This window comes from Caretta caretta, chromosome 3, assembly GCF_965140235.1.
Source record: "Caretta caretta isolate rCarCar2 chromosome 3, rCarCar1.hap1, whole genome shotgun sequence".
NCBI classification, from domain to species: domain Eukaryota; kingdom Metazoa; phylum Chordata; order Testudines; family Cheloniidae; genus Caretta; species Caretta caretta.
In genome coordinates, this window is record NC_134208.1 from 159,150,357 (window position 1) to 159,174,280 (window position 23,924).

General features: G+C 42.2%; 1 protein-coding gene across 2 annotated transcripts; it reads left to right on the top strand.

The window, feature by feature from the left end:
- Window positions 1-8,536: 8,536 nt before the first annotated feature.
- On the top strand, window positions 8,537-22,895 carry SDE2 (spliceosome associated SDE2). Of its 2 annotated transcripts, none has more exons than XM_048843345.2 (7): window positions 8,537-8,727; window positions 11,004-11,121; window positions 13,579-13,690; window positions 14,299-14,468; window positions 16,572-16,683; window positions 18,180-18,544; window positions 22,030-22,137. In XM_048843345.2, coding segments are annotated over exons 1-7 (987 nt in total). In that variant the 5' UTR covers window positions 8,537-8,619; the 3' UTR covers window positions 22,032-22,137. The 2 variants fall into 2 exon arrangements, with proteins under 2 accessions (XP_048699302.2, XP_048699301.2); XM_048843344.2 differs by having other exon boundaries at window positions 8,538-8,727; window positions 18,180-18,528; window positions 22,030-22,895.
- The last annotated feature ends 1,029 nt before the right edge of the window (window positions 22,896-23,924 follow it).

Below are 23,924 nucleotides of genomic sequence, written 5' to 3' on the forward strand. Positions count from 1 at the left end.
TGTCTAGAGTTTCTTCATCCACTTTAAAGGTTACTTTTGGGACATTGATAGCCAGATATTTTGTCTTGCCTTTATTGATGAACAAACCAATTTGCTTTGCTGCATCTGGAAAAGGTGGGTTTTTTCTTCCATTAAATGATGTGTTGAACTGGACAGGACAATGTCATCAGCAAAAACAAAGTCATTCAATTGTCCTTTATCACTTGTCCATACAATTCCTTGGTTGCCTTCTGCAGTAATTTTCCTTATGACGTAGTCATGACCAGTGCAAACAATTGTGGGGACATAATATATCCTTGCCTTACTCCAGTTGTCACTACAAATCATTGGCTGATGTTACCACTATTTCTGACTGCACGTTCTGCATTATCAGAGAGATCCTTTATTATTCTAATTATTTTTGCTGGTATTCTGTAATGTGCCATAATTTTCCAAAGAACATCTTTGTGTACACTGTCAAAGGCCTCTGGAAATCTGTACATTTTCACTAAAGGTGCTTGCCACTCAACATTTTGTTGTATAATATGTCTAAGGACAACCATATGGCTTGCAAATGCGCTCAGTGATCAAAAACTTGCTTGTTCCTCTCTAAGCTGAAGGTCTATTTGTTTCTTGGTATGTTCCAGGATGATGTAACACATAGGTTCTCAAACTGGGGGTCAGGACCCCTCAGGGGTCTTAAGGTTATTACATGGGGGGTCGCGAGCTGTCAGCCTCTACCCCAAACCCCTCTTTGCCTCCAGCATTTATAATGATGTTAAATTTATTTAAAATTGTTTTTAATTCATAAGGGGGGGGTCGCACTCAGAGGCTTGCTATGTGATAGGTGTCACCAGCACAAAAGTTTGAGAACCACTGATGTAGCACATGATATTCCCAGGAACTGACAAGAGTGTGATTCCTCTCCAGTTATTGCAGTTGGTAAATCTTTGGCAATTTTATTATAAAGGTACTATAAGACCTCTCTTTGACTAGGTTGGGTTCCTTTCCTCATTCTATATTCTGTCAGAAAACACAAGGAAAGTTCATAGAGTTGTTTCATCACTTGCTTTTAGCATATCTCCAGAAATGTTATCCTCTCCAGCCGCTCCCTCATTTTTGGGGCTGATGGCTTTTCTAACTTCTTCCGTTGTAACATCTCCAAAATCAATATCAAGCTCTAGTTGTAGATCTTCATCACATATTTCTGGTAGTTTGCTTGGACTTGTCTATTTAAAACAGCCTGAAAATGTTTCTGCCCATCTTTTCCTTTATTCTTTTTCTGCACTAAGAGTCTTTCCATTGCATCTTTAGTAGGGCCTCCCCTACTGCTTAAGTTTCCTCTTTAGCTGTTTGATTGTTTTATACAAGGCTGTTTGGCTAGCATCTTCAGCCTCTTAATATTTTCTATCTATATATGCCTTTTTATCTCTTCTCGCACTCTTTTTATCTCTGTTTATCTCTATATTTTTCTTGTCACTTCCTTGCCTCTTCACATGTGAGCATTCATGAGTTTTTGCTTTCTTTTTTTTCCCACCGCTATCCAGGTAGTATCACTAATCCATTCTTTCCTTTTAGATTTCATTGTTCTTAGAACTGTCTTTGCATTTTTTTAGATACCACTCTGATGTTTTCCCACAGAGTATCAGTGTCCTGATTTTCTTCAGGTAAGTCCATTAGAACACTGAACCTGTTCTTCAGTTCAAGCTGAAAAGCACTTTTTGTGTTTGGGTTTTTTAATTGTGCGCTGTTGATGCACAGTCTTCTTTTTAACCTCCTTCATCCTCCTTAACTTCATCTTCAGATTAGCAATACAAAAAGTTATGGTCACTGCTCACATCTGCTTCCCTGTACACGTGTACATCTGCCAATGAGCTGTGAAACTTTTTTGAAATGCAAAAGTATTCTATCCGGTTCTTTGTAGTACCATCTGGGGAGTTCCATGTTACTTTATGGATTTCTTTATGAGGAAATATTGTTCTACCTATCACTAGGTAGTTCACACTGCAAATTTCTACTTATTGTTCACCATTTTGGTTTATGTTCAAACCCCTGCCAACTTTGCCCATAATTTTATCCAATTCATCATTGTTACTTTCAACCTTTGCAATAAAATCACCCGTGGTCACTTTGATATCATGTTTTGGGATCTTGGTTAACATGTCCTGTAACAAATACTAAAAAGCATGTTTTTCCTCATCTGATTTTTTTTGGGGGGGGGGAGGAGGGGAAACTGGTGCATAGCATTGTATAACTCTCTTAATTTGAAGAATCTAGTCTGAAAGCAAGCTCTAATAATTCTTTCATTGACTAATTCACACTCAGTCAGTGCCTGTTCTTGTTCATTGGACATGAGGATTACTACATGTTTCATGTTTACCACCCGTATTCCTGGAATAGATGATGGTCCCATTTATTTCTCTAAAGTGTAGTTTGTTCGAACCTGTCCATCTACACTCATTGATTCCAAGGGACATCAAAACGGTATCTGTCAATTTCTTTAATTATTTTAGCAGTTTTTTTAGCTTCATATATTGGTCTTACAATCCAAAACCTGATTTTCATTATTGATCTGGCCTTCAAGGGACTTTATGGGTTTGACCAATGCCTGTCATATTCTTCACAGGAAGCTGATCCATTGTTCAAGTATGCTGAACACTGACATAGCTACTGGTCTTCTGTAGTAAGTTTGTTTCTTTGTGGTAGGGTTAGCAGCCTTGTGCACAATCTTAGGTCCATGGCTCCTTGTTCATTATTCAGAGCTGTCCACATGTGAACAGGCCCCCATCTGCAACCCAGGACATGTGCTTGGAAGCTTTGGATGCCCCGAGATACAGCATTATACATAAGAAAATACTTGATACTAATGCACCAAAACCCCTTTCATGATTATGTATTATAGGTGTAGGGACTGACTCTCCTCTCACTTACTTAGATTTTACATTACTGTGATTTCATTGCATTCAATTCTGATTTTCACTGGTGTATGTGAGAGGATTAGGTCCATAAAGCACCAAATTTAGCAGAGGATAGTATTTGGCCCTAAAAGAGTTCTAAATGATGTTGAGGGCAGAGGGAGATGTAATTTGTTCCTACTATGGCTGGGGCAGCAACTCTATTAGCTGAGGTGTTCAGTCTCAGGGGAGATGGGGAGTTATCGCTCTAGCTGGAGCTCAGTACAAGCCCCATCAGTAGAGATTGCCTAGGAGATGTACTGAATCAATTCATCTCATGGGTTTCCTGGTTCTCCTCCTCCCTGGACAAAACCACATATTCGTAGGGCTGTTTTGGTGAACTCCAAACCCTCACTGCCAGCAGCCTGGGTTCCCATGTAGGAAGTGAATCATAGATTCAGAGAGCAATTGAAATTCCTAAGATCTAAAGCTACATGTATACCTCTTAAATATTGCAAGTTACATTTAAACAATATTCTGGTTATAATTAAAAATACTCAGAAAAAACCAGGGAATTCCGAATTAAAAGTAACATTCCAAAGGTGAGTCACATGGTTCTGAATGAAAAGGCCACTACCAGGTGAATTCAGGAGAAAATGTTAGCCTGAACTTTGGGCCTGATCAAGCACAAACAAATGACAGCTTTCCAGGTTACGAAGACCCCAGGTTTTGGATGTTAGCTCTGTAGTAAGATGGCCTACGCTTGAGATGTATCAGCTTGCTTTTGGAAGCTAAGATGCTACTGGCTTGTCTAGGCTAGGATAAAAAGTGTATGGTTTTTTTTTAATGTATTAGCTAACTTGTTTTAAACCTCTAATGTACTATAGACAGGGAAGGTTGTATTTTAATGTGTTAGCTGGTCGAGGTGAACCCTGGAAGGAACCTGATGCCTTCAGTTATCATTAATTTGTATTACATTTAGCGCCTTTAAGCACTACTGTAAGTCATTTCATTTCTCTATGCCTCTGTTTCCCCTCTCGTTCTTTGTCTATCTTGTCTATTTAGATGATAAACTCTTTGGGGCAGGGACTGTCTCTACTGTGTATTCATACAGTGCCTAGCACAATCGGGCCTTGGTTTTAGTTGGGGTCTCCAGATGCTACTGTAATACAAATACTAATAATATTTGCAAGCATTGTACATACAAAGTAAAACTAAGTCCCATTTTCAAAAGCAATTTAAGCATGTAGTAGTCTAAGTCCTACTGACTCACAATGAGACATAGGTTACTACATGCCTACAGGTATGTGTACAAAGCAAAAGTTGTGCATGGCTAGCCTGCCTGAGCTAGTGCAGGGAATGATAACAGTGAAGACAGCACAGCACAGATGGTACAAACCCAACGCAGAGCCTGGGTATATATGTGACTCGCTAGCCCACACTGAAGCTTGCACTGCCCTGTCTTCTCGGCTATTGCTACCCAGGCTAGCTGAATTCAAGCTTGCTCAGGTCGACTCGCCCATGCACAGCTTCTTCTATGTAGACAAACCCTGAGTCGCTTTTAAAAATGAGACAGACTCCTAAGTGACTTAGGTGCATCTGAAAGTTTTACCCACACCTGGTAAGAAACTGTCCGTGCCCTGAAGTGCTTATAATCTAAAATGACAAAAGGTGGAAGAGTATTAGTAGAATCCCTGATTTACAAATAGGGAAATGAGGTACAGAGAGACTAAGTGACTTGTCCAAGCTACATAGGACGTATGTGGCAGAAGTAGGAAATGAATCCAGATGTCCTGAGTCTCAGCCCAGTGTGTTAATAACAAGGTCGTTATTCCTCTCCCAGTGGGACACGCATGAATAAGGGTTTACAGGGCTGTGCCCTAGAGGCTCTCTCCTCCTGCATTCCCCAGTATTTGGGGCCATCTGTCTCACACACTCACAAGAGTTACTGGTGCTGTAGTGAAGGGTGGGTTAAGAACAAAATAAAATAATTACTAAATGAGGGCGGTGGCATCGGAACCATTTTTATAGTGGGGTGCTGAAAGACATTAAACAAAACTGTAAACCCGGTATATGATGGAAACCACTTCAAGCCAGGGGGGCTGCTGTGCCAGACCCCCAGCACCTCTTGTTCCAGCACCCCTGAATGAGGGTTTCCCCTACTCCCTGGTCACTAGAAATCTGTGATTAGGAGTCTCCCACCTCCAGTCACCAACAACTGCCTGTGCGCGGAGGAGCCTCCTTCCTCGCACTTGTCAAGGATTGTGAGACTGGGTGCCTGTGTCTGAGCTCTCTGTGACTCTCTGTCTCTTCAGGCTGCATGGACCCTTGTTGCCTCCCCTTGACTGACCTCTGGAAAGAAGCTGTCAGAGCCTGTAACCATCCCTCTGGCTGTCAATCAGCCAGGGGAAAATCTGCACCCCCTCCCTCCGTTAAAGCATAGCGAGACTCTGACGTCACTCCTGAGCCCAGTTGCCATGCCATATATGGCTATCTGGCTGGGTGGAGTCTTGTACAAATGGCTGGCTAAGCTGGTGTTTGGCAGTCGCTGCAGTACCGAGAGCTGCAACTGTAGCTGTCAGGACTGTCAGATGGGCCAACAGCCGCTCAGGAAAATTTTGCATGGATTTGATCCTTTGGGTTTCCTGGTTTATAGGTTTGTGTCACAGTTTCAACATTATCTGACTTCCTTTAAAACTGGATATCTGAAGGGACTGACACTGGGCTGGAGATATATATTTTCATTTCTACAATGGCAGTTCATTCAGATCAGTTCAAATCAGCTGTGGTGACTGCATCTGAAATCTATGCCGTAGCCTTCATAAAATGAGTTAGAGGGTTTTAGTGCCGTTCCTGGTGAATACATCACAAAAGCCACCATCTAATTTGGCACTAACTGGTCCCCTTCTTGGGCGCTGCTGCAGCAACAAAGCCAAGAATTGAATAAGTTATGGAGACTGAACTGCACTCTGCAGAATACCTTAGGTGGAAAAGAAGCCCATTGGCAGAGCAATGTGTACTGCTGTTTCCTATCCTACAGCTACTTAGACTCAGAGGCTAGTCCCCAGAAATATTAATTTGGAACCTTTTACTACCATTGAATTCACTTTACAAGTACTGTAAAAACAGCTGTTTTTACCATAATTTAGATGGGGGGGAGCTAAATGAAGATTACAAAGCAAGGCACATATCTCAGGTAAATGTTATGATCTGAATAGTGTTATTGCCATGCAGTCAGTTGAGGCCTCTTCTAATTTATACATATTTAATGTGAATATTACTTATCCAGTTGCATAAAAGAATCATTCCAGTCCACCTCAGGTAAAGACATCATTTACAATGGTTTTTAAAATGCATGTCAGTTACTGAAAAGAATAAAGTATCTCCTTGAAGCCCGCCAGCCATTAATGTGGAGTGTTGTGTCAAATTAATAAAGCAAATAAAGCTACAAATAAAGCCTGACTTCTGGCTCATTCATTAATTCCTGGAGAACCCACTGAAATTACAATCATAATGAAGTGTGAGACTGGTCCTTTAAACATCACGGTTGGGACATTCAGAGAATGCTGGAAACGTGGTTTGATACTTTGCCAAGTTATGCTTACAAGGGAACTTCAGTACTCCATTAATCTTTGACTACAGGGAGCTTCCTTGCTAAATTTCTGTTCCATATAGGTTCTTATTGCTCCCATCACCACAGTATCTGAGTGCCTTTCAGTATTGCAGTTCAAACCACTGAGCTACAGCCAGTGTAGCCCCCATCAGTAACAACAACAGTGGGACTACTAGTGTGGACTGGCCACCATTGTATCATGGACTAGCCAGTGACATTTTAACTACCTTATGATCTAGGCCTGCTTTGAGCAGGATTAGATGACAGAGATAAAAATGTCAGCAGCTGGCCTACAGTAGCTCTACTACCATTGCTACCTCCAAAGGAACTGAACTGGTGCTTAAGAAGGAAACCATGTTAAAACCATTTTTAATATTGTTTGTGCAAAAAGGTGTTAAAAGAAGGTAACACTTTCAGTAGTTTCTCTAGCCAGCATACTCCAAACCATTCTACAAATTATGCTCTGGCAGCTTGTCTGATGGGGTTAGGCTTACTACCCCAGGAAGCTACATTTTACATGTTTTCATGGCTAACATGGTTTCACAACTAGTATAAGTTCCTGGACTACACAAAGAATATTGGGATCTGCAATTCTTCATCAATCCAGGGTGTGGACATTTTTGCCACTACCCGCATGGTGGTTAAAAATGCCTTGGTTTTGTTAATTTCATGTGTTCAAAAATTGTGAGTCAAGTGCAAAAAACCCCAGGAGATTTTAAAAAGTAATGATTTGGGCAGTTCTTTTAATTTGCTTTTTGATTGTTGACCCTTTAGGGTTCATGTTTTTAACTGTCTCTTCAACCATCAGGTGTAGTAGAAACTTACTTTTTTAGTAAAAGCTGAGAATCTGACATAATCACAATTCTAGAATCTGAGGCTTCAAGTAAAATACTCAATATTGCAAGACTCATGAAAAAATGAGAGTTGGCAGCAGAGTCCTTTCTTCACTCCAGCCTCCACCGTGACTCCAACAAATGGAGTTACACTGGTGGAGAATTATGTGGCCTAATTTTTCTAATGTGGAAGCATGTGGCCTCCATGCTAGATGTTGATTTTTTGATTGTGAGCTCTTTAGGGAAGGGATTGTCTCATAAAAAGGTTTGAATAATAACTTACATATTGGCGGTTGCTTCTGCAATATACATAAATAAAAATATCTATCTCCCAAATATCAGGACCCTAATAAAACTTGCACTGACTTTCATACACATGCATACTGTATAGTCTTTTAAAATGTGAAGTTTACAGGACCACTGCCTGGAAAATGCACTGTATTCTCTGTTACCTACAGATATCTTTGTTTTTGCCTAAATACTCAGGCCAAAACCTTCAACTGTGTGTGCCCAAACTCAAGTAATTAAGGGGGACATTTTCAAAAACACCTGACTGATCTGGGAGCACAAATCCCATTGGCATTTTTTGCTCCTTAACCCCATAGGGTCTTTTGAAAGTCTTCTCCTAAATCCATATTTAGGTACCTACATCAGTCACTTGGAGTTTTAAGCATGTATTTATGTTGCAAAGTTTTGGTTTGAATGCCTGATTTTAGGATTCAAAGCCTGAAAAAGTTGGCCTAAGCACCTAGCTAGTAAGGCAAGGACACATTGGAGATTACAGATAGTGTGGGGGTTGCACTAAATTTTTGGTGGTGTACTGATCGTTTTGTAGGTACATATCCCGTGTGGCTTCAAAAATACACCAGCCGCGAGAAGAAAAAGCTCCCAGTTCACAGGATGGCCTGGGGGGGAAGATCACAGTCCGACTAAGGCGGCTGCCTTGTAGTTATTGCAAAGGCTGCAGACGGAGTAAAGCAGGGACAGCAGCTCCTGGTGCTGCGCCCTTCTCTGCTGCTCTGGCCCAGGACGAGGCGACCGGGAGGGAGGGAGACAGACTGGCAGGCAACCGACCTCTTGTGGTCACCCCGCAGCTCCGCCCCGGCGGCCCCGCCCTTCTTTATCGGTCTTCTCCAGACCTGCCCCTCCCGCTGCGACCCACGGGCGGCGCCCCTGCCAGCCACGTGACGGCTGCCCAGCTTCCGGGTTGGCTTCCTGCGTCATCAGCATGCGCCGTGCCCGCTGCCTGCCCTGCGGCGCTTCCTCTCGCGGCTAGGCCGGGGCTGCTGAGCGGGGGAAGATGGCGCTGCTGGTGCGGGACCCGGGCGCTTCTCGAGCGCAGCTCGTGCCGCTGCCCTCCGGGGGCGGCTCGGTGCGGGACTGGCTCCGCATTCGCTGCCGCGCACAGGTAGGAGCGGGAGCGCAACTGGGGGCGGCCCTGCCCGTATTGGGGGTGCCTCTGCTCTCGGGGGAGGGGAGCCCCCGAGGGAGGAAGGAAGAGGAGGAGGAAGAAGAAGGTGATGTTGATCTGGTCCCTAAGTTTCCACTGTTGCCCTCAGAACCTGGGTGCTGCCCCTGCCTGGTGTCTTGGGCCTGCTCGTGAATCATTCTCTTCGCTACAAAACCTGCCCCTGTGTGTCTGTGTGGACTAAGGTCAGGCTTGACAAAGCCCTGGCTGGGATGGTTTAGTTGGGGATTGGTCCTGCTTTGAGCAGGGGGGTTGGACTAGATGACCTCCCAAGGTCCCTTCCAACCCTGATGTTCTATGACTAGATTCTAGTGTCCCGCTACTGGAGCGTTTGCTTTTACTGGACAAATTAGAAAATCTCTTTACCAGCAAAGATGTGAGCTTGAAGACCTGTCCTTCCCCCTCTAAATCTTCAGTAGTTGAGGCGATCACTGAAATATCAACAGTGCCCATACCTGCAGCTTCTTGAGCAGTTTCAGGATGTCACTGACACTTAAACTATAATAGAGGAGACCCTGGTTTTGGGTCTTGGCAAATAAATGAGATACTGATTCCTTAAAATCTCTAGTAGGATCCTGTCGATTACTATGTTTTTCTTAATATGTATAAAACAATATCTTATTGCAGTGACATTTAGAGGCCCCAGCTGAGATTGATGCCCCTTTGTGCCAGGTATTGTACAAATGCATAATAAGAGCAATCCTCTTTCTCTTAAGAGCATGCAATCTAAATAGCAAGAGAGATGAGGGAAAGATGAGGACCTGAGACACAAGAGAGATTATGTGGTGTGCCTATTAGGGGTCTGGAACACATGACTTATGAGGAGAGGCTGAGGGAACTGGGATTGTTTAGTCTGCAGAAGAGAAGAATGAGGGGGGATTTGATAGCTGCTTTCAACTACCTGAGAGGTGGTTCCAGAGAGGATGGTTCTAGACTATTCTCAGTGGTGGAAGAGGACAGGACAAGGAGTAATGGTCTCAAGTTGCAGTGGGGGAGGTTTAGGTTGGATATTAGGAAAAACTTTTTCACTAGGAGGGTGGTGAAACACTGGAATGCGTTGCCTAGGGAGGTGGTAGAATCTCCTTCCTTAGAAGTTTTTAAGGTCAGGCTTGACAAAGCCCTGGCTGGGATGATTTAATTGGGGATTGGTCCTGCTTTTGAGCAGGGGGTTGGACTAGATGACCTCTTGAGGTCCTTCCAACCCTGATTTTCTATGATTCTAAAGTCACACAGGAAATCTGTGGCAGAGTAAGGAACTGAGCCCAGATCTCCTGAGTCCGCATCTGGTGCTGTAAATATAAGAACATTATTTTTCTCAATTACAAATGATGGTCTGCTATAGCCAAAGTCTACCTTTTAAAAAAAATCCAGTTTTGTAACCTCTTCCGCCTTCACAGCCTTAGGGAGAACAGCAAGGCTTGCACTCCCAACATCTGCAGGTGACAGCAGTGAAATATTTCACTCTTTCTGTCCGGCTGCATCAGACATGCTCTGCCCACTTGCCATGCAGGGAGCCAGGAATGTCTGATCTCATCTTCCTACAATTACTGGAGGAGTTGACAACGCACTAGACGAACTTTGATATCCTGGGGTTGTGGGTATCTTCTTTCTTTCCTCTGATTGCCCTTGAGGAGTGGAGGAAGAGGAGGTGCTTATTTTATTTTTTGACTAATACAAAGTTAAGCACCTCCAATAAGTGATATAAAGTGCATTTTAACAGTGGAATCCATTTGTAGGTGAATGTAAACTACTCTGTAAGCACCTTTAACCTTCACTAAAAACTTGAATTGGAAAATATACCTGTCATCAATAAATCATGATAATAATCTTCCCACCAGCAGAGCCCAGTAGCTTAAGAAAAAGGTAACTCCATAATGTAGCACATACCTGAGTGTACAATGTTAGACATGGGAGGAGGGGAGGAAAGATTCCTTCCTCACCCCTATTTGCAGGCTGTGTAAATCAGGAATGAGAGACTGTACTTTGATTCCAGCTCATCAAATGAGTTACCCATAACTTGATTTAAAAATGTATTTGTAATTTTTAAGATTATACATATTCAGTGAATGATTGGGGGGGTCTTAGAAAGCTTCTGCTTTGTTTTTAATTTCTTATTAAAAAGGAGGCAAAAAGCCTATTCTCCTTTTATTGTTTTAAAATGGATTACTCAGACTGATCAAAATCCGTTTTTATAGACTGAATGTTATTGTTTCTAGGGCATTCCTGAGGACAGTTTCTATGTGAAATGTAATGGGCGACTGGTTAATACTGAAGACTTGCTACAGGATGGAGTTGTTTATAGTCTGGAGCCAAGACTTTGTGGTGGAAAAGGAGGTCAGTTGCTGATGCCGCATGGGGGACTGTCAAATTTTTAATGTATTCGAATCTAGGGGTAAAATTTCAAAGGCTCCTAAGGGATTTGAGAAACTAAATTTCAATTAAAATCAACAGGAATTAGGCTCCTCAGTCACTTTGCTGTTTTTGAAAAGTTTACTCTAAACCATGACCTATGGAGGTTCTTAGCTTATTTTATTCTACAATAAACTTGTGAGTCAGAAAAGTCCTTGATAGCCAGAACCCCTTCATTCTAAGATTTTATGGCCATAAAGCTCAACACAGAATCTACCACTTGCCATGCAGTCCTGTGCCATAACTCAGGCTTTCATTTAAAAAAAAAATTCTAACCTTTATGATCATAAAAATGTGAAGTGAGTGTAACTGATGCAGTGTTGGTTTCCTGTGTCTGCAGTGCAGACAATCTGAAATTGTACCTGTGAAACCTAAACTTGGCCATTTAAATGTCAGAATAAACTGTTTCTGCTAAAGCAATTATCAGTGAAAGATTCAGCTATAATGTGTTTATCACAGAAACTCAAATTGCCTCTCAGCCGTTTAAGTTTCAAAAGACCCAGCTGCCTACTGCTCAGATGCCAGAACAACCCATTTCCTGCTCAATAACTGCATTAAATATATTCTGTATCATCAGTACAAAGATATGCACCCCTCTGAAACACTGAAATGTAGGCACATTATAAAACTGAATTTAATAACAAAGTTAAGCAGGTTACTGGACTAATTATATTTTCATATTTGGTAGATAAATGCATTCATTTTAAAATGTTCAGTAAAGTTCCCCATCATTTCCTATCTTCAGGCCACAGAAATCAAGTGGGCTTCCTTTAGAATTCCGGTCCAGCTTGCTACATCTTGTTTATAGAATTAGGCAGAATGAAAGTAAATACTGCTTCTGTGACTTTTTTTAATCCCCCTGAAGACAACTGGCTGCTGGTATCTGTTTATAACTTGCAAACACCCAGTGTCATGCCTGCCAGCTTCTACTCTACTGTGGCAATCCAGCATGCATCATTCTATGATGTCACAGTTGCCATTGGAGTCCTGCTGGACCAAGTCAACTAAATAGTATTTTTCAAAATCGTACCATTGGCCTTGTCAAGTTCTTCTGTTTGGGTTTTAAAATAAAAATGTGGGGTAAAGCAAGGCACTCTGTCACAAGCCTGAGCCTATACAGGTCTGAGCCTCTGAAGACCTGCGTAATGGTCCCTTTGGGCTTAAAATCAGACCGTCACAGAGAAACTGAAATGTTTATGATAGGACTTGGGAGCGTTGCCATTGACTTCAGTAGGAGCAGAATTGGGCCCAGGTTTAGAAAATAGCTCTCTATACTTGTTAGAATATAAAATCCAGTGAAACCTGTAATAAGCAACTTCCTCACAAGTGTCTGCTTGGAATCAGCTTTGCAAAATTTTATTCACCTATGGCAGTAGTTTGTTTTAATAAGGGAGTGACTAGGTGACTCTCTTGTTCAATGGGTGGGTGTCTGGCTTGGTAAATTTCCATGGCATTTTTTCAAGGCTGCTGTAAGGGTCTTCAAGGATTCTAGTACAGTTTTGTTCAACTTTTAGTTAAAGAATAGTGTAATAAATGGCACTTAGGTAGTACTTTAAAGCTCTGCACTGACATTAATCCTCACTGTTTCTTCACGGTAGTTAGGTAAGTATTATCCGTAACTCGTGAGGGGGTGAGATTGAGACAGAAGTTAAGTGAAGTGACAAGAACAAGTCAGTGGCAGAGGTGCAAGTAGAACACTAACATTACTGGGTCTCCACCAGACCACGTTGCCTTATGTGACTACTGCTCTCGGGCAATTAATTTTTGTTGGCACTCTGCAAAATCCAGGCTATAGCCTGCAAAAATCACTTTCCCAGCCCCTGTGCAGGTGTCCTCAATATATGGGAGTCCTGACAATGGTCCCATTGGGAGATCCTGGATAGATGGGAGGGGAGGCTCAAGTGGTCCCAATATGGAAAAGATTGAGAACCACTGTGCTAGAGGACTCCAGTAGCCTGTGGTATCAGGAATACAGATTCAAGGGATATCAGTAGCTCAGGAATTCAGCTGGCATGACTTCAAGAGAGCTAAAATTAAAAGATGGTTTAAGCTTAGTTATACCTTGAATGCCCCTCTTTGACTTGGTGTTTGAGACATTCAGCTCAATAATATAATTTATCACATTGTATCTATTAAATATTTACAGCTCATCTTTGGCCTCAGTTATTCTGAGAGAAAGCAAGTAGCTAAACTTTCAGTATCTCTTTCTTCACCAGTGGTGGGAGTAACAAGATTTTTTTTTTCTCTAGTATATTATGTCTCATTACCTTGATCTTTATTACTGGTGTGTGGGGAAGAGGGTGAATAGCTATTTTTAAAAATTGTTATGGTCCTGTAGATCTCCCTCTCGCAGCTTTGTAGCTGATTTCTGGTAACTTTCAGGTTTTGGATCTATGCTCCGAGCACTTGGCGCTCAAATTGAAAAGACAACGAATCGAGAGGCTTGCCGAGATCTTAGTGGAAGGAGACTACGAGACGTAAACCACGAAAAAGCGTGAGGCATTTACTTTATCAGAAATATCATTATAAAATACAATGACCTATCTTTCATTGTTAGAAGAGGTCAAACGAGGCTTTTATGGTCAGAATAATGAAACTTTATGGATATTAGAAGGAGCTTTTAGCTCTTTGAAACCCTTAACACAATATGGATAGAAGCTAGCAGGAGTCTACTGTCTGCTTGAAGAGTATACAAATTAGTGCAAATTAAAGGTGACCATACTGCAGCGTGTTTGTGAGATGTTTGTCTGTACCTATTGTCAGTGTTTCTCAGGGATAGAATAGTGTTCTCACACAACAGAAAAATTATAGGATCCTCAAAGCACACAACCATGTAGCTGCAGGCCAGTGATATTCACGCAACTTTGGAGCCCATCATTAATCTGTCTTGCATAAATAAACCTTCCTCCCTCCAGTAGTGAAATTTCCATGTGTTGCTGCAGGGTGCATCTTTTTTTTGTGACTAACTCACTTATTTCCTATCCTCTTCCTTTTTCTGTCCCCATCAGTGGGTGAAAGTGTTCAGTAACTGCAGAGCAATAATCATTGTTAGATTAAAATGACTGAATGGTTCCTATTTTTTGGACCCTTTTTTCTCTGCAGAATGGCTGAGTGGGTGAAGCAGCAAGCAGAGCGAGAAGCAGAAAAAGAACAAAGACGCCTAGAAAGGCTGCAGCGTAAACTTGCAGAACCAAAACACTTTTTCACTAATCCAGACTACCAGCAACAGTGTCACGAGATGGCTGAGCGGCTAGAGGATTCAGTTCTTAAAGGTACTACTGAGTACTTGGAATGACTCCTTAAAATAACTGTTATCAGTCAACATAGGACTGTTTTCAATCATATCTTATTAAAATATGGCTGTTTGAATTAACACTATTTGAGAAATTGTTACTGACCTTAAATATTTCAGGCTACATTCCACTATTTCATCTGGGTGAAATAGACCAAATTTGACTTCTAATTAGGGCTGTCAAGTGATAAAAAATATTAATCGTGCGTTTAATCGCACTGTTAAACAATAATAGAATACCATTTATTTAAATATTTTTGGATGTTTTCTACATTTTCAAATATATTGATTTCAGTCACAACACAAAATACAAAGTGTACAGTGCTCACTTTATTTTTTAGTAAAATAATTTACACTAAAAAAACAAAAGAAATAGTATTTTTCAGTTCACCTCATACAAGTACTGTAATGCAGACTCTTTATCATGAAAGTTGAACTTACAAATGTAGAATTATGTACAAAAAAACCTGCATTCAAAAATAAAACAATGTAAAACTTTAGAACCTACAAGTCCAATCAGTCCTACTTCTTGTTCAGTTGCTCAGATAAACATAGGTTTCAGAGGAACAGCCGTGTTAGTCTGTATTCGCAAAAAGAAAAGGAGTACTTGTGGCACCTTAGAGACTAACCAATTTATTTGAGCATGAGCTTTCGTGAGCCACAGCTCACTTCATCAGATGTGTACCGTGGAAACTGCAGCGACTGCTGCAGTTTCCACGGTACACATCTGATGAAGTGAGCTGTGGCTCACGAAAGCTCATGCTCAAATAAATTGGTTAGTCTCTAAGGTGCCACAAGTACTCCTTTTCTTTTTCAGATAAACATGTTTGTTTACATTTGCAGAAGGTAATGCTGCCCGCTTCTTGTTTACAATGTCACCTGAAAGTGAGAACAGGTGTGTGCATGGCACTGTTGTAGCCGGCATCACAAGATGTTTACATGCCAGATGTGCTAAAGATTCATATGTCCCTTGTTGCTTCAACCACCATTCCAGGGGACATGCATCCATGCTGATGACTGGTTCTGCTAGATAACGATCCAAAGTAGGGCGGACCAATGCATGTCAATTTTCATAATCTGAATCAGATGCCACCAGCAGAAGGTTGATTTTCTTTTTTGATGGATTGGGTTCTGTAATTTCTGCATCAGAGTGTTGCTCTTTTAAGACATCTGAAAGCATGCTCCACACCTCGTCCCTCTCAGATTTTGGAAGGCACTTCAGATTCTTAAATCTTGGGTTGAGTGCTGTAGCTATCTTTAGAAATTTCACATTGGTATCTTCTCTGCATTTTGTCTAATTTGCAGTTAAAGTGTTCTTAAAACTAACGTGCTGGGTCATCATCTGACACTGCTATAATACGAAATATATGGCAAAATGAGGGTAAAACAGAGCAGGAGACATACAATTCTCCCCCAAGGAGTTCAGTCACAAATTTAATTAATGCATTTTTTTTTAAACAAGTGTGATCAGCATGGAAGCATGTCCTCTGGAACGACTGACAAAGCATGAAGAGGCATATGAATCTTTAGTGAGTCTGGCACATAAATAGCAGTGCCATCAAAAACTCTCTGAAGATGGTGATAGGAACTTAGCAGTAAGAATCATATGTAAACTTTTTTGTAGTAAACAGATCATAGATTAACAAATTTTATGGAGAGTTTAGAAATAGACTATAATAAAATATCTGGATTACACAAGTGTCCTTTGCAGTTACTTTGTGTAGCCATTGATTGTTACCCTGTTGGGAGGTTCAGCAGGGGCACAAGATAACTTTTCACCTCAGAAGTGCTCTCTCCAGTACAGGGTTGACTCTCCTGTGGGGAAGCTTTTGCTGCTGCTGCCCACATTATGTCTGTTCTGAGTTTATGTGGAAGACTTCACTCTCCAGGGCTCTCAGTCCAGCACCTTCCACAAATACTAAAGAAAGACATCTTACGTACTTATGGAAAATAATTGGAACCATAGAGCATCCTTGTTCTCCTTGATCAGCTACTTGGAGCTTTAAAATCTTCTTATATGGATTTGGTAATCTCATAACAACCTAATATAGAGTAGAATAAATCTTTTAACTTTGCTTTGAAGGAATGCAGGCCTCTTCCAGTAAGATGGTGTCTCCAGAAACCAGTGATTGTCGGAAGCGCCCAAATGAGTCAGAAAAGAGTGGAGCTAAATTTGGGAAAAGGAAATGTTTTTGGTAAGTATTATGGCTTGAACAAGCTTCTTAAAGAATAAGAAAAGCAATAGATAATTACCAAGGGGAAATGATTACTTTTTGTATCACTGGTACAGACTTAAAATACCATTTTAACTAATCACCAGTAAAAGTCAGACAGCTGAAAGTGAGCACTCCCAGGAACAGTGCTACCGCCGTTCTACAGGCACCAAGGAAATCTAATCTGAAGGAGCTTTGACCCCTCTCATCTTTCCCTCGTACAGTAACTCCTCACTTAAAGTCGTCCCGGTTAATGTTTTTTCATTGTTACATCGCTGATGTATTAGAGAACATACTAATTTAAAGTTGCGCAATGTTTGCTTGTAACGTTGTTTGGCCATGGGGGCTTGGAACCAGGGTGGGCCGGCAGCTCCCCTCCACCCCCCCCCCCAGCATCTCCCACCGGCTGGCGGCCCTGCAGATCAGCAACTCCCCGCTCTCTCCCCGTGCCTCCCGCCTGCAGCAATCAGCTGTCCCAGCATTCAGGGGGGAAGATGTGGTGTGCTGGGGGGGAGGGAGGAGAAGGGAGAGCAGGGGTGGGAAGAGGTGGGGCAGGGGTAGAGTAGGGGTGGGAAGAGGCAGGGTGGGGGTGGGGCCTTGGGGGAAGGGGGTGGAGTGGGGGCAGGCCTGGGGCAGAGCTGGGGGTTGAGCACCCCTGGTACTTTGGAAAGAACAGCAAGAGGAGCAGCTGGACGATTCACCCTCTGACTCCACCTTAACCAAGTTTCACAGTCATCATTGCTGAGTACAGTATTGCATTATTTGTTTAAAATTGTTTAAAACTTATACTGTATATGTATATAATGTCTTTTGTCTGGCGAAAAAAATTTCCCTGGAATCTAACCCTTCCCCTGCATTTACATTCATTCTTATGGGGAAATTGGATTTGTTTAACATCGTTTCGCTTAAAATTGCATTTTTCAAGAACATTAAGTGAGGAGTTACTGCACTGCTTCATGCCCCGGTGCGTCCTGCTGCCCTGCCCTCATCAGTGGTAATTCTGGATAATTAAACTGGGCTCAACCTTTCCTACCTTATGTAACTTGAAGACTTTTTTTTGACCCCTTTAATCTTCTCTCACTCCAGTTTGTTCATCTTTCGTAGAGAAAACAGTGGGAGAATCATAAATTGTTCTGTTCTTTTAACAAAATGAGTTCTTGAATTCCATTGATGAACTAGAATGATTAGACATAGTAAAGATGCTCATGTGGCTAAAGGTCTGCCATCTGGCAGTAGTAGATTTGGCTCATTCTTTACTAGGAGTGCTTTAGAAAATATATCTGGCTCCTGAGGGAGTGCCTGGAGTTATGTACAGTAACAGTGACTTCTACCCTTTTGAGTGCAGGAATTAAATTGGTCTGGAGACAATCCAGTCTAGTCCTCCTTTGCTATGCTAGTACAGTGAGTTCTTTGGGGCACGTGAAGGAGAAAGTAACTCTTTTTAATTAAAATTTTTTAACCAGTGTTGTTTGTAACAGGATGGGAGTGGAAGGACTGGCAGATCCCGAGAGCTCAGATGATGGTGATAGTGAAGATGATTCTCCTAGCACGGCAGAAGGTAGTTGGCAATCAACTGGCAGCCACGTTGAAAAGACTGAACTCACAAGTGAGTGGCCCAGTAGCTCAGAGGATTCCACTGGATGCAGTTCAACCTCCAATCCTACTGAGAAATCACAAGAACAACGAGAAGATCTTGGAAAAGATCTACCAGAGAAGGTAGAAACTCCAGCAGCTGATGAAAAAAATGAAGCAGCTAAGACCCTGAAGGATGGGGAGCAAGAGAATGTTTTAGCTAATCAGCAGGAAACAAACCAGTTGCAGAGCACAGTAAGCAGTACTAAATGTGAATGTCTAGAGATGGACTTAATGCTTCTTTTTCCTCTCTGCCCATCATCTGTCTTTGGACCACTTTTTCTATCATCCAGTTAGTGAATGACCTACCTAACTGACATAAAGGAACACGGCCAAAGTAGTTGGGTCTAAAAATTAACTTGCCTTGATGGTTCTCATGATAATTCATATTTCTAAATAATGCTCACTCTGGGCTCTAAATAGCTCCTTATAGCAGCTCAAAACAATTCCCAAGTTACTGCATGAACCACTTTAAAACCAATTGGCTTAGTTATGCTAGATCAGAGGTGGGAAAACTATGGCCCGTGGGCCACATCCGGCCTGTGGGACCCTCCTGCCCGGCCCCTGAGCCTCTGGCCCAGGAGGCCCCTCCCCCGCTGTTCCCCCTCCCCCGCAGCCTCAGCTCACTGCGCTGTCGGCGCAATGCTCTGGGCGGCAGGGCTGCGAGCTCTTGCCGGGCAGCGCAGTTGCAGAGCCGTGGCCTGACCCGGTGCTCTGAGCTGTGCGGTGGCGGGGCTGGCTCCAGCCGGGCGGCTCGGCTGCCTGTCCTGGCGCTCTGGGCCCCGCGGCTGTAGCGCCGCCAGCCACCAGTGCTCTAGGCAGCTGGGGGGGGTTAGATAGAGGGCAGGGGAGTTTGGGGTGGTGGTCGGGGTGGTGGTGGTGTGGATAGGGGGCAGGGCCGTCAGAGGAATGGGGGCAGTCAGGAAGGGGGGGGTGGATGGGGCGGCAGGGGTCCCAGGAGAGCCGTCAGGGGACGGGGGGGTTGGATGGGGCAGGAGTCCCAGGGGGGCCATCAGGGAACAGGGGGCTTGGATCTGATGAATATGGATGTGTATAGTGGACTTTGGTTTGCCTTTTTCTGACTATTCATTCAGTAGAAGTGTTCATAAAAACCTGCCAGTGTGCCTGGGCTCCTGCAGGGGATGGTAGCTAGAATGCTCCCTAAGTGGCTATATTTCCTCAATATCATGTGGTCCATATATCTGTTGGTGAGGTGATGTTAAGTGATCATTATACTAGTGTCTTGAGGCCACTTAATTATCTTCAATACACATTAGTCTTATCCTGAAGCCATCACCTTCACTCAACTGAAAAATACCACTGGTTAGGACAGGAGGAAGATCAGTGAAAGATACATCCTGCACTATGGACTAAAAGTGGCCATGTACTAGCTCTAATGGAAACTAACTCCAGGGAGAGTCCTCCAGTGACACCTATCACAAAACCCCCATGAGTTCAGCACTGGAACCAAAGCAGTAATGCCTCAGGTTGTAACTGGAGTGATAGGTCATGGGGGAATGTTAATCTCTGAGATAGCCAAGTCCTAGCATGTCTAGGGCTCTCCACGTCTAACTGCTCTCAGCTATCTATTCTCTCTCTTTCCTGAAGGGGTTAGGCACCCCTCATGAGTGTCTTTCCTTTTTCCCACAAGTGTAGCCAGAGATCATCCCATTTGTCTGAAAAGTTCTTCCTCTTGGAAAATATAGTCTACTTTGTAGGATGAAAGATTTTTCCGGCTCACTGTATCAAGTTTGGTCACATCACCTTTAAGTGTAGGTTGACCTTAATATTCATCCTTGAAGGTTACCTAAGTTAGAAGTTAGTCACTTGGGGCTTTTGTTTGGAGCAGACAAAAGCCAATTGATTAGTTCATCTATCTCGGTTTTCTCTTATATAAACACTTCAGTGTGGTGTTTGGACAAACCACCTTAGATAACTGAGACTGCAGCTCTCATTCAAGCAACAAGATTCGGTTCCAGTATGTCTCTTAGACAGTAGCAGCTCCTGGGAGCAAGGATGTGATGTGCCACGGTTGAGTTTCCAAACAGTGGTGGAAGAGCAGATTTAAAGAAAACAATGAATCCATTATCTCAACAGTGGAGTAACCTGCTTACTCATATTTCCCTAATAGATGGGCAGTTCAGAGTCTTATGTATCACATCACTGACAAGGTATATTAATTACTTTGTTGAATTTTTGTCAGCTACATGAGAGGCCTGGATTAGCTTTCTAGCCAATGAAAATTTGATTTTCAGCCTTTGACTTCTGCAGAGTCTTTCTTAGTCGTAGTAATATGTTTGGACACATTCATTCCAAAGAGCTGAATCTTGACAATTGGCAAGTAAGTGAACAAACAAAATTGAATGAGGGAAAACCCATCACAAAATGTACTTGAGTTTTTAACAGGTGTAGTTCAGTTAACTGAAACTTTGTAATATATGCTTGAGTGGCCAGTAGGAACTATCTTAAACTGGATATTTGCAACACAGTGGTGTTTTATCTTTTCCCTCATTATTTGCAGCATTCCCGCCTCTTGGAACAGGAAACTTCACAAATGGCATAGTAAATTCTTGTAGGTAGCAAATATTATGATGGTGCCCGCTGCATTTTGTGAAAGTAGTGATGATAGTAATAAGACCTCAGAACAGCTCCATTCGGTGCTAAGACACAGTGAGGGGGTTTTGTTTTTGTTTTTTTTGTATGTGTAGCTTGGCAATGTGCAATACTGTACAGAATCAGACCCTGTTCTTAAGTAAACACTTACTGCTGGTTATTGGGCCAACAAATGAGCTGTCTCATTTCCATCACTGGGACCGTTTATTATTGAGTCCCTTTTGTTAACTCAAGCATGACACTTCATAGATGGCACTGTGCTTGTTAATAAGTGGTGTAAGAGTTGTCCCAAATTCCATATTCGGTTCAGTGGATACTAATAAATTGCATTGATATGACTCTTCCTAGAAGTTGAAGATGCTGATTTTCTTCATTTAAGGCATGGTTGGTGTCAGCTATGCTATGCGTCAAGATAAGATGCACTCCTAGAGCTTTACTCTCCCCTAAACACCTCATAAAAAGAGAATAGTTTGTCTGCAGTTCTTGTAACTTCAAGGTGGTTGAAATAGAAAAGTAGGCTGTCCCACCCCCTTTCGTGCTACTCATGGTGACTATTTCATCTTGGCTATATTCCAAATGAAGAAGGCTTGTAGCTTTGTGTCCTAGGTAGTGGATGGCCTGTGCAACTGAAGGATAAGGTGTTGAACTGTTAAGTGTTCAAGAATTCTGTGTTCATGCGATTATTTTTCTGTTACTTCCGAAGAACAAGAAGATAACAGGTCACTTGTTTTTATTTCCAGTTTGTTCAGCCCTCTCTTATAAACGGACTGTTAAACCCTGACCGACTAATTTGGTCCATGGTATTTTGGCAGGATAACTTTAGAAATATAGTTGTCTGTAGATCACAAAAAGGAGTCTTAGGTTACTGGAATTCAAGCTTAATTGTGAAAATATCCCACTTACTGTACATAGATGTTTAACTATATTGTCACACTTTGAAAGTGTTTGGGTAACTTCCAAATAAGCCTGGAGTAGTAGTCTTCTGTAAAATGAATTCTTGTTGGAGACCAAATGAGCATAAGCCAAGAAGAACATATTGTTAATCTATTAAAACAATGAATTAATTGCATGTTCTCTCTGCAGGAGCCTACGCGAATAGATTTGCTGGCATTCAACTCTGCTGCCGAGATGGAAGAGCTAGGATTAGAGATGCTGAAGTTCGAACTGATGGCTCTAGGTCTGAAATGTGGAGGCACTTTACAGGAAAGAGCTGCGAGGCTTTTCTCAGTGAGAGGTCTGTCTAAAGACCAGATAGATCCGGCCCTGTTTGCAAAGTCCTCTAAAGGGAAAAAGAAATAAAATATATGCTGCTGTTAATTTCTGTTTATATCTGCACACTTCAGAAAAACAGCTTCTGTTCTGCTGTCACTCTGTGGGTTACAGTACCAACTGATGCTTTTATTAAGACCATTAAAAAATGGAAATCGGAGTATCTACACGCATCAAGTGCAAGTGGCAAGTTACAGAGCAAATTGCATAGTAGTAAGTGCTAAGTATTAAAGGGAGCTGAAAATGTAAACTGCTACATTTAAATCATATAATTAACAGCACACAGTGTCCCAGGAGGGTAGGAGAAACTGATGCTCAGAAGAGAGTGCTTTCCAGAAACGGATGTTCAACGCTGTCAGTGCCCAATTAAGTAAAAGTCAAACTAACTGAGTTAATATAGGATTACTAATCTGCTTTAATCTCCAGTTAGCCCAGATGGAACATGATTCAGTCTTGACAACTGAAGTCTGTCTTGAGGGAAAGGGAAACCTGTTGTATGGGTGACTTCAGATATGGTTAAATGCACTCTTTGTGAATTGGCTTGATAGTGCTGTCAAGCGTTGGTATAACAGGCTAATACAAGTGAAAACTTCGCTGTTTTGTGTGTGATATGACTTGTTGGTGTAAATATGTTTTCTTTAAATGAAAAGCAGTTTAATAAAGGAATCTTTATATATGAAGCTCTAGAAGAGACTTTGAATGGGGGAAAGGAGAAGACATCACGTATAAATACTTTTGAAGTACGTAATACACATGAAGGAGGCAAATTAATTGGAAGACAACGTGGAGCAATGGCTTGAAGCTTAATGAGAAGTCTTCCTAATAAAAGCAGCAGAGTATGTTCTCCAGGGAGCTGGAGGAAGCACTATTATTGTAGGTATTCTAAAGCATGTTTTATACCACAATAGTGGAGATGGCTGTCATGAGTGGTCCTGCAAATTTACAAGGGGCCACGTGTTGAAGGCCAAGGGCCACATGCTTCCATGGATTTGTGGGTGCAACTTCAGTAGAGGTTTGTATAAAAAGATAGATAGCAGGATAGATTCCCACAAGTGGTCTTTCTGCCTGTGGCCGCCTATGGAATATGTTCTTTATCATTTTTATTTCACTTCAGCTTAAAGAGCAGTAGAAGCAAAGAAAAGATCCTTTTATGCAATGGATTGTCAACCTGTGGAATTGCTGCATGAAATCACCAAGACAGCATGCAGGTGTCTAATACACAACTGGGTAATCTTGACCTCTAGCACTTACACTTTGATCAAAGCTGCTGGTGATCCTGCAAGAAATCCACTTACAGCCTGAATATGAAAGTTTTGATCCTCTGCAGGAATACACTTCTTGCATAACTACTTGCCAAGGCTGCTGTAACCTCTTTCCCAGAGTATTGTGTAGGTTACAGTCCAGCATGGGAGCTCTGTTGCATTGGCTGCCACTTCCTTAATCCAAAATATAGTTGTATTGGCTAGAGGCAATTCGTATAGAAAATAAAATAGAGCTTATTGTAAAGTATCAGCAAGAAACCCTGTCCATGATGGACGCTCGAGTGATGGGCAGACCATACAGATAGAAACTGCTCTTTGAAGATCAGGCTGACCTTCAAAAGTTCAGCATGGGAGAGGTCTCCCAGCTGAGTATGGTCCTGCTATGATGGCAGTTGATTGTCTGAAATATGCTGGGCACGCTTTCCCAGAAGGGTGAATCTTTCTAGT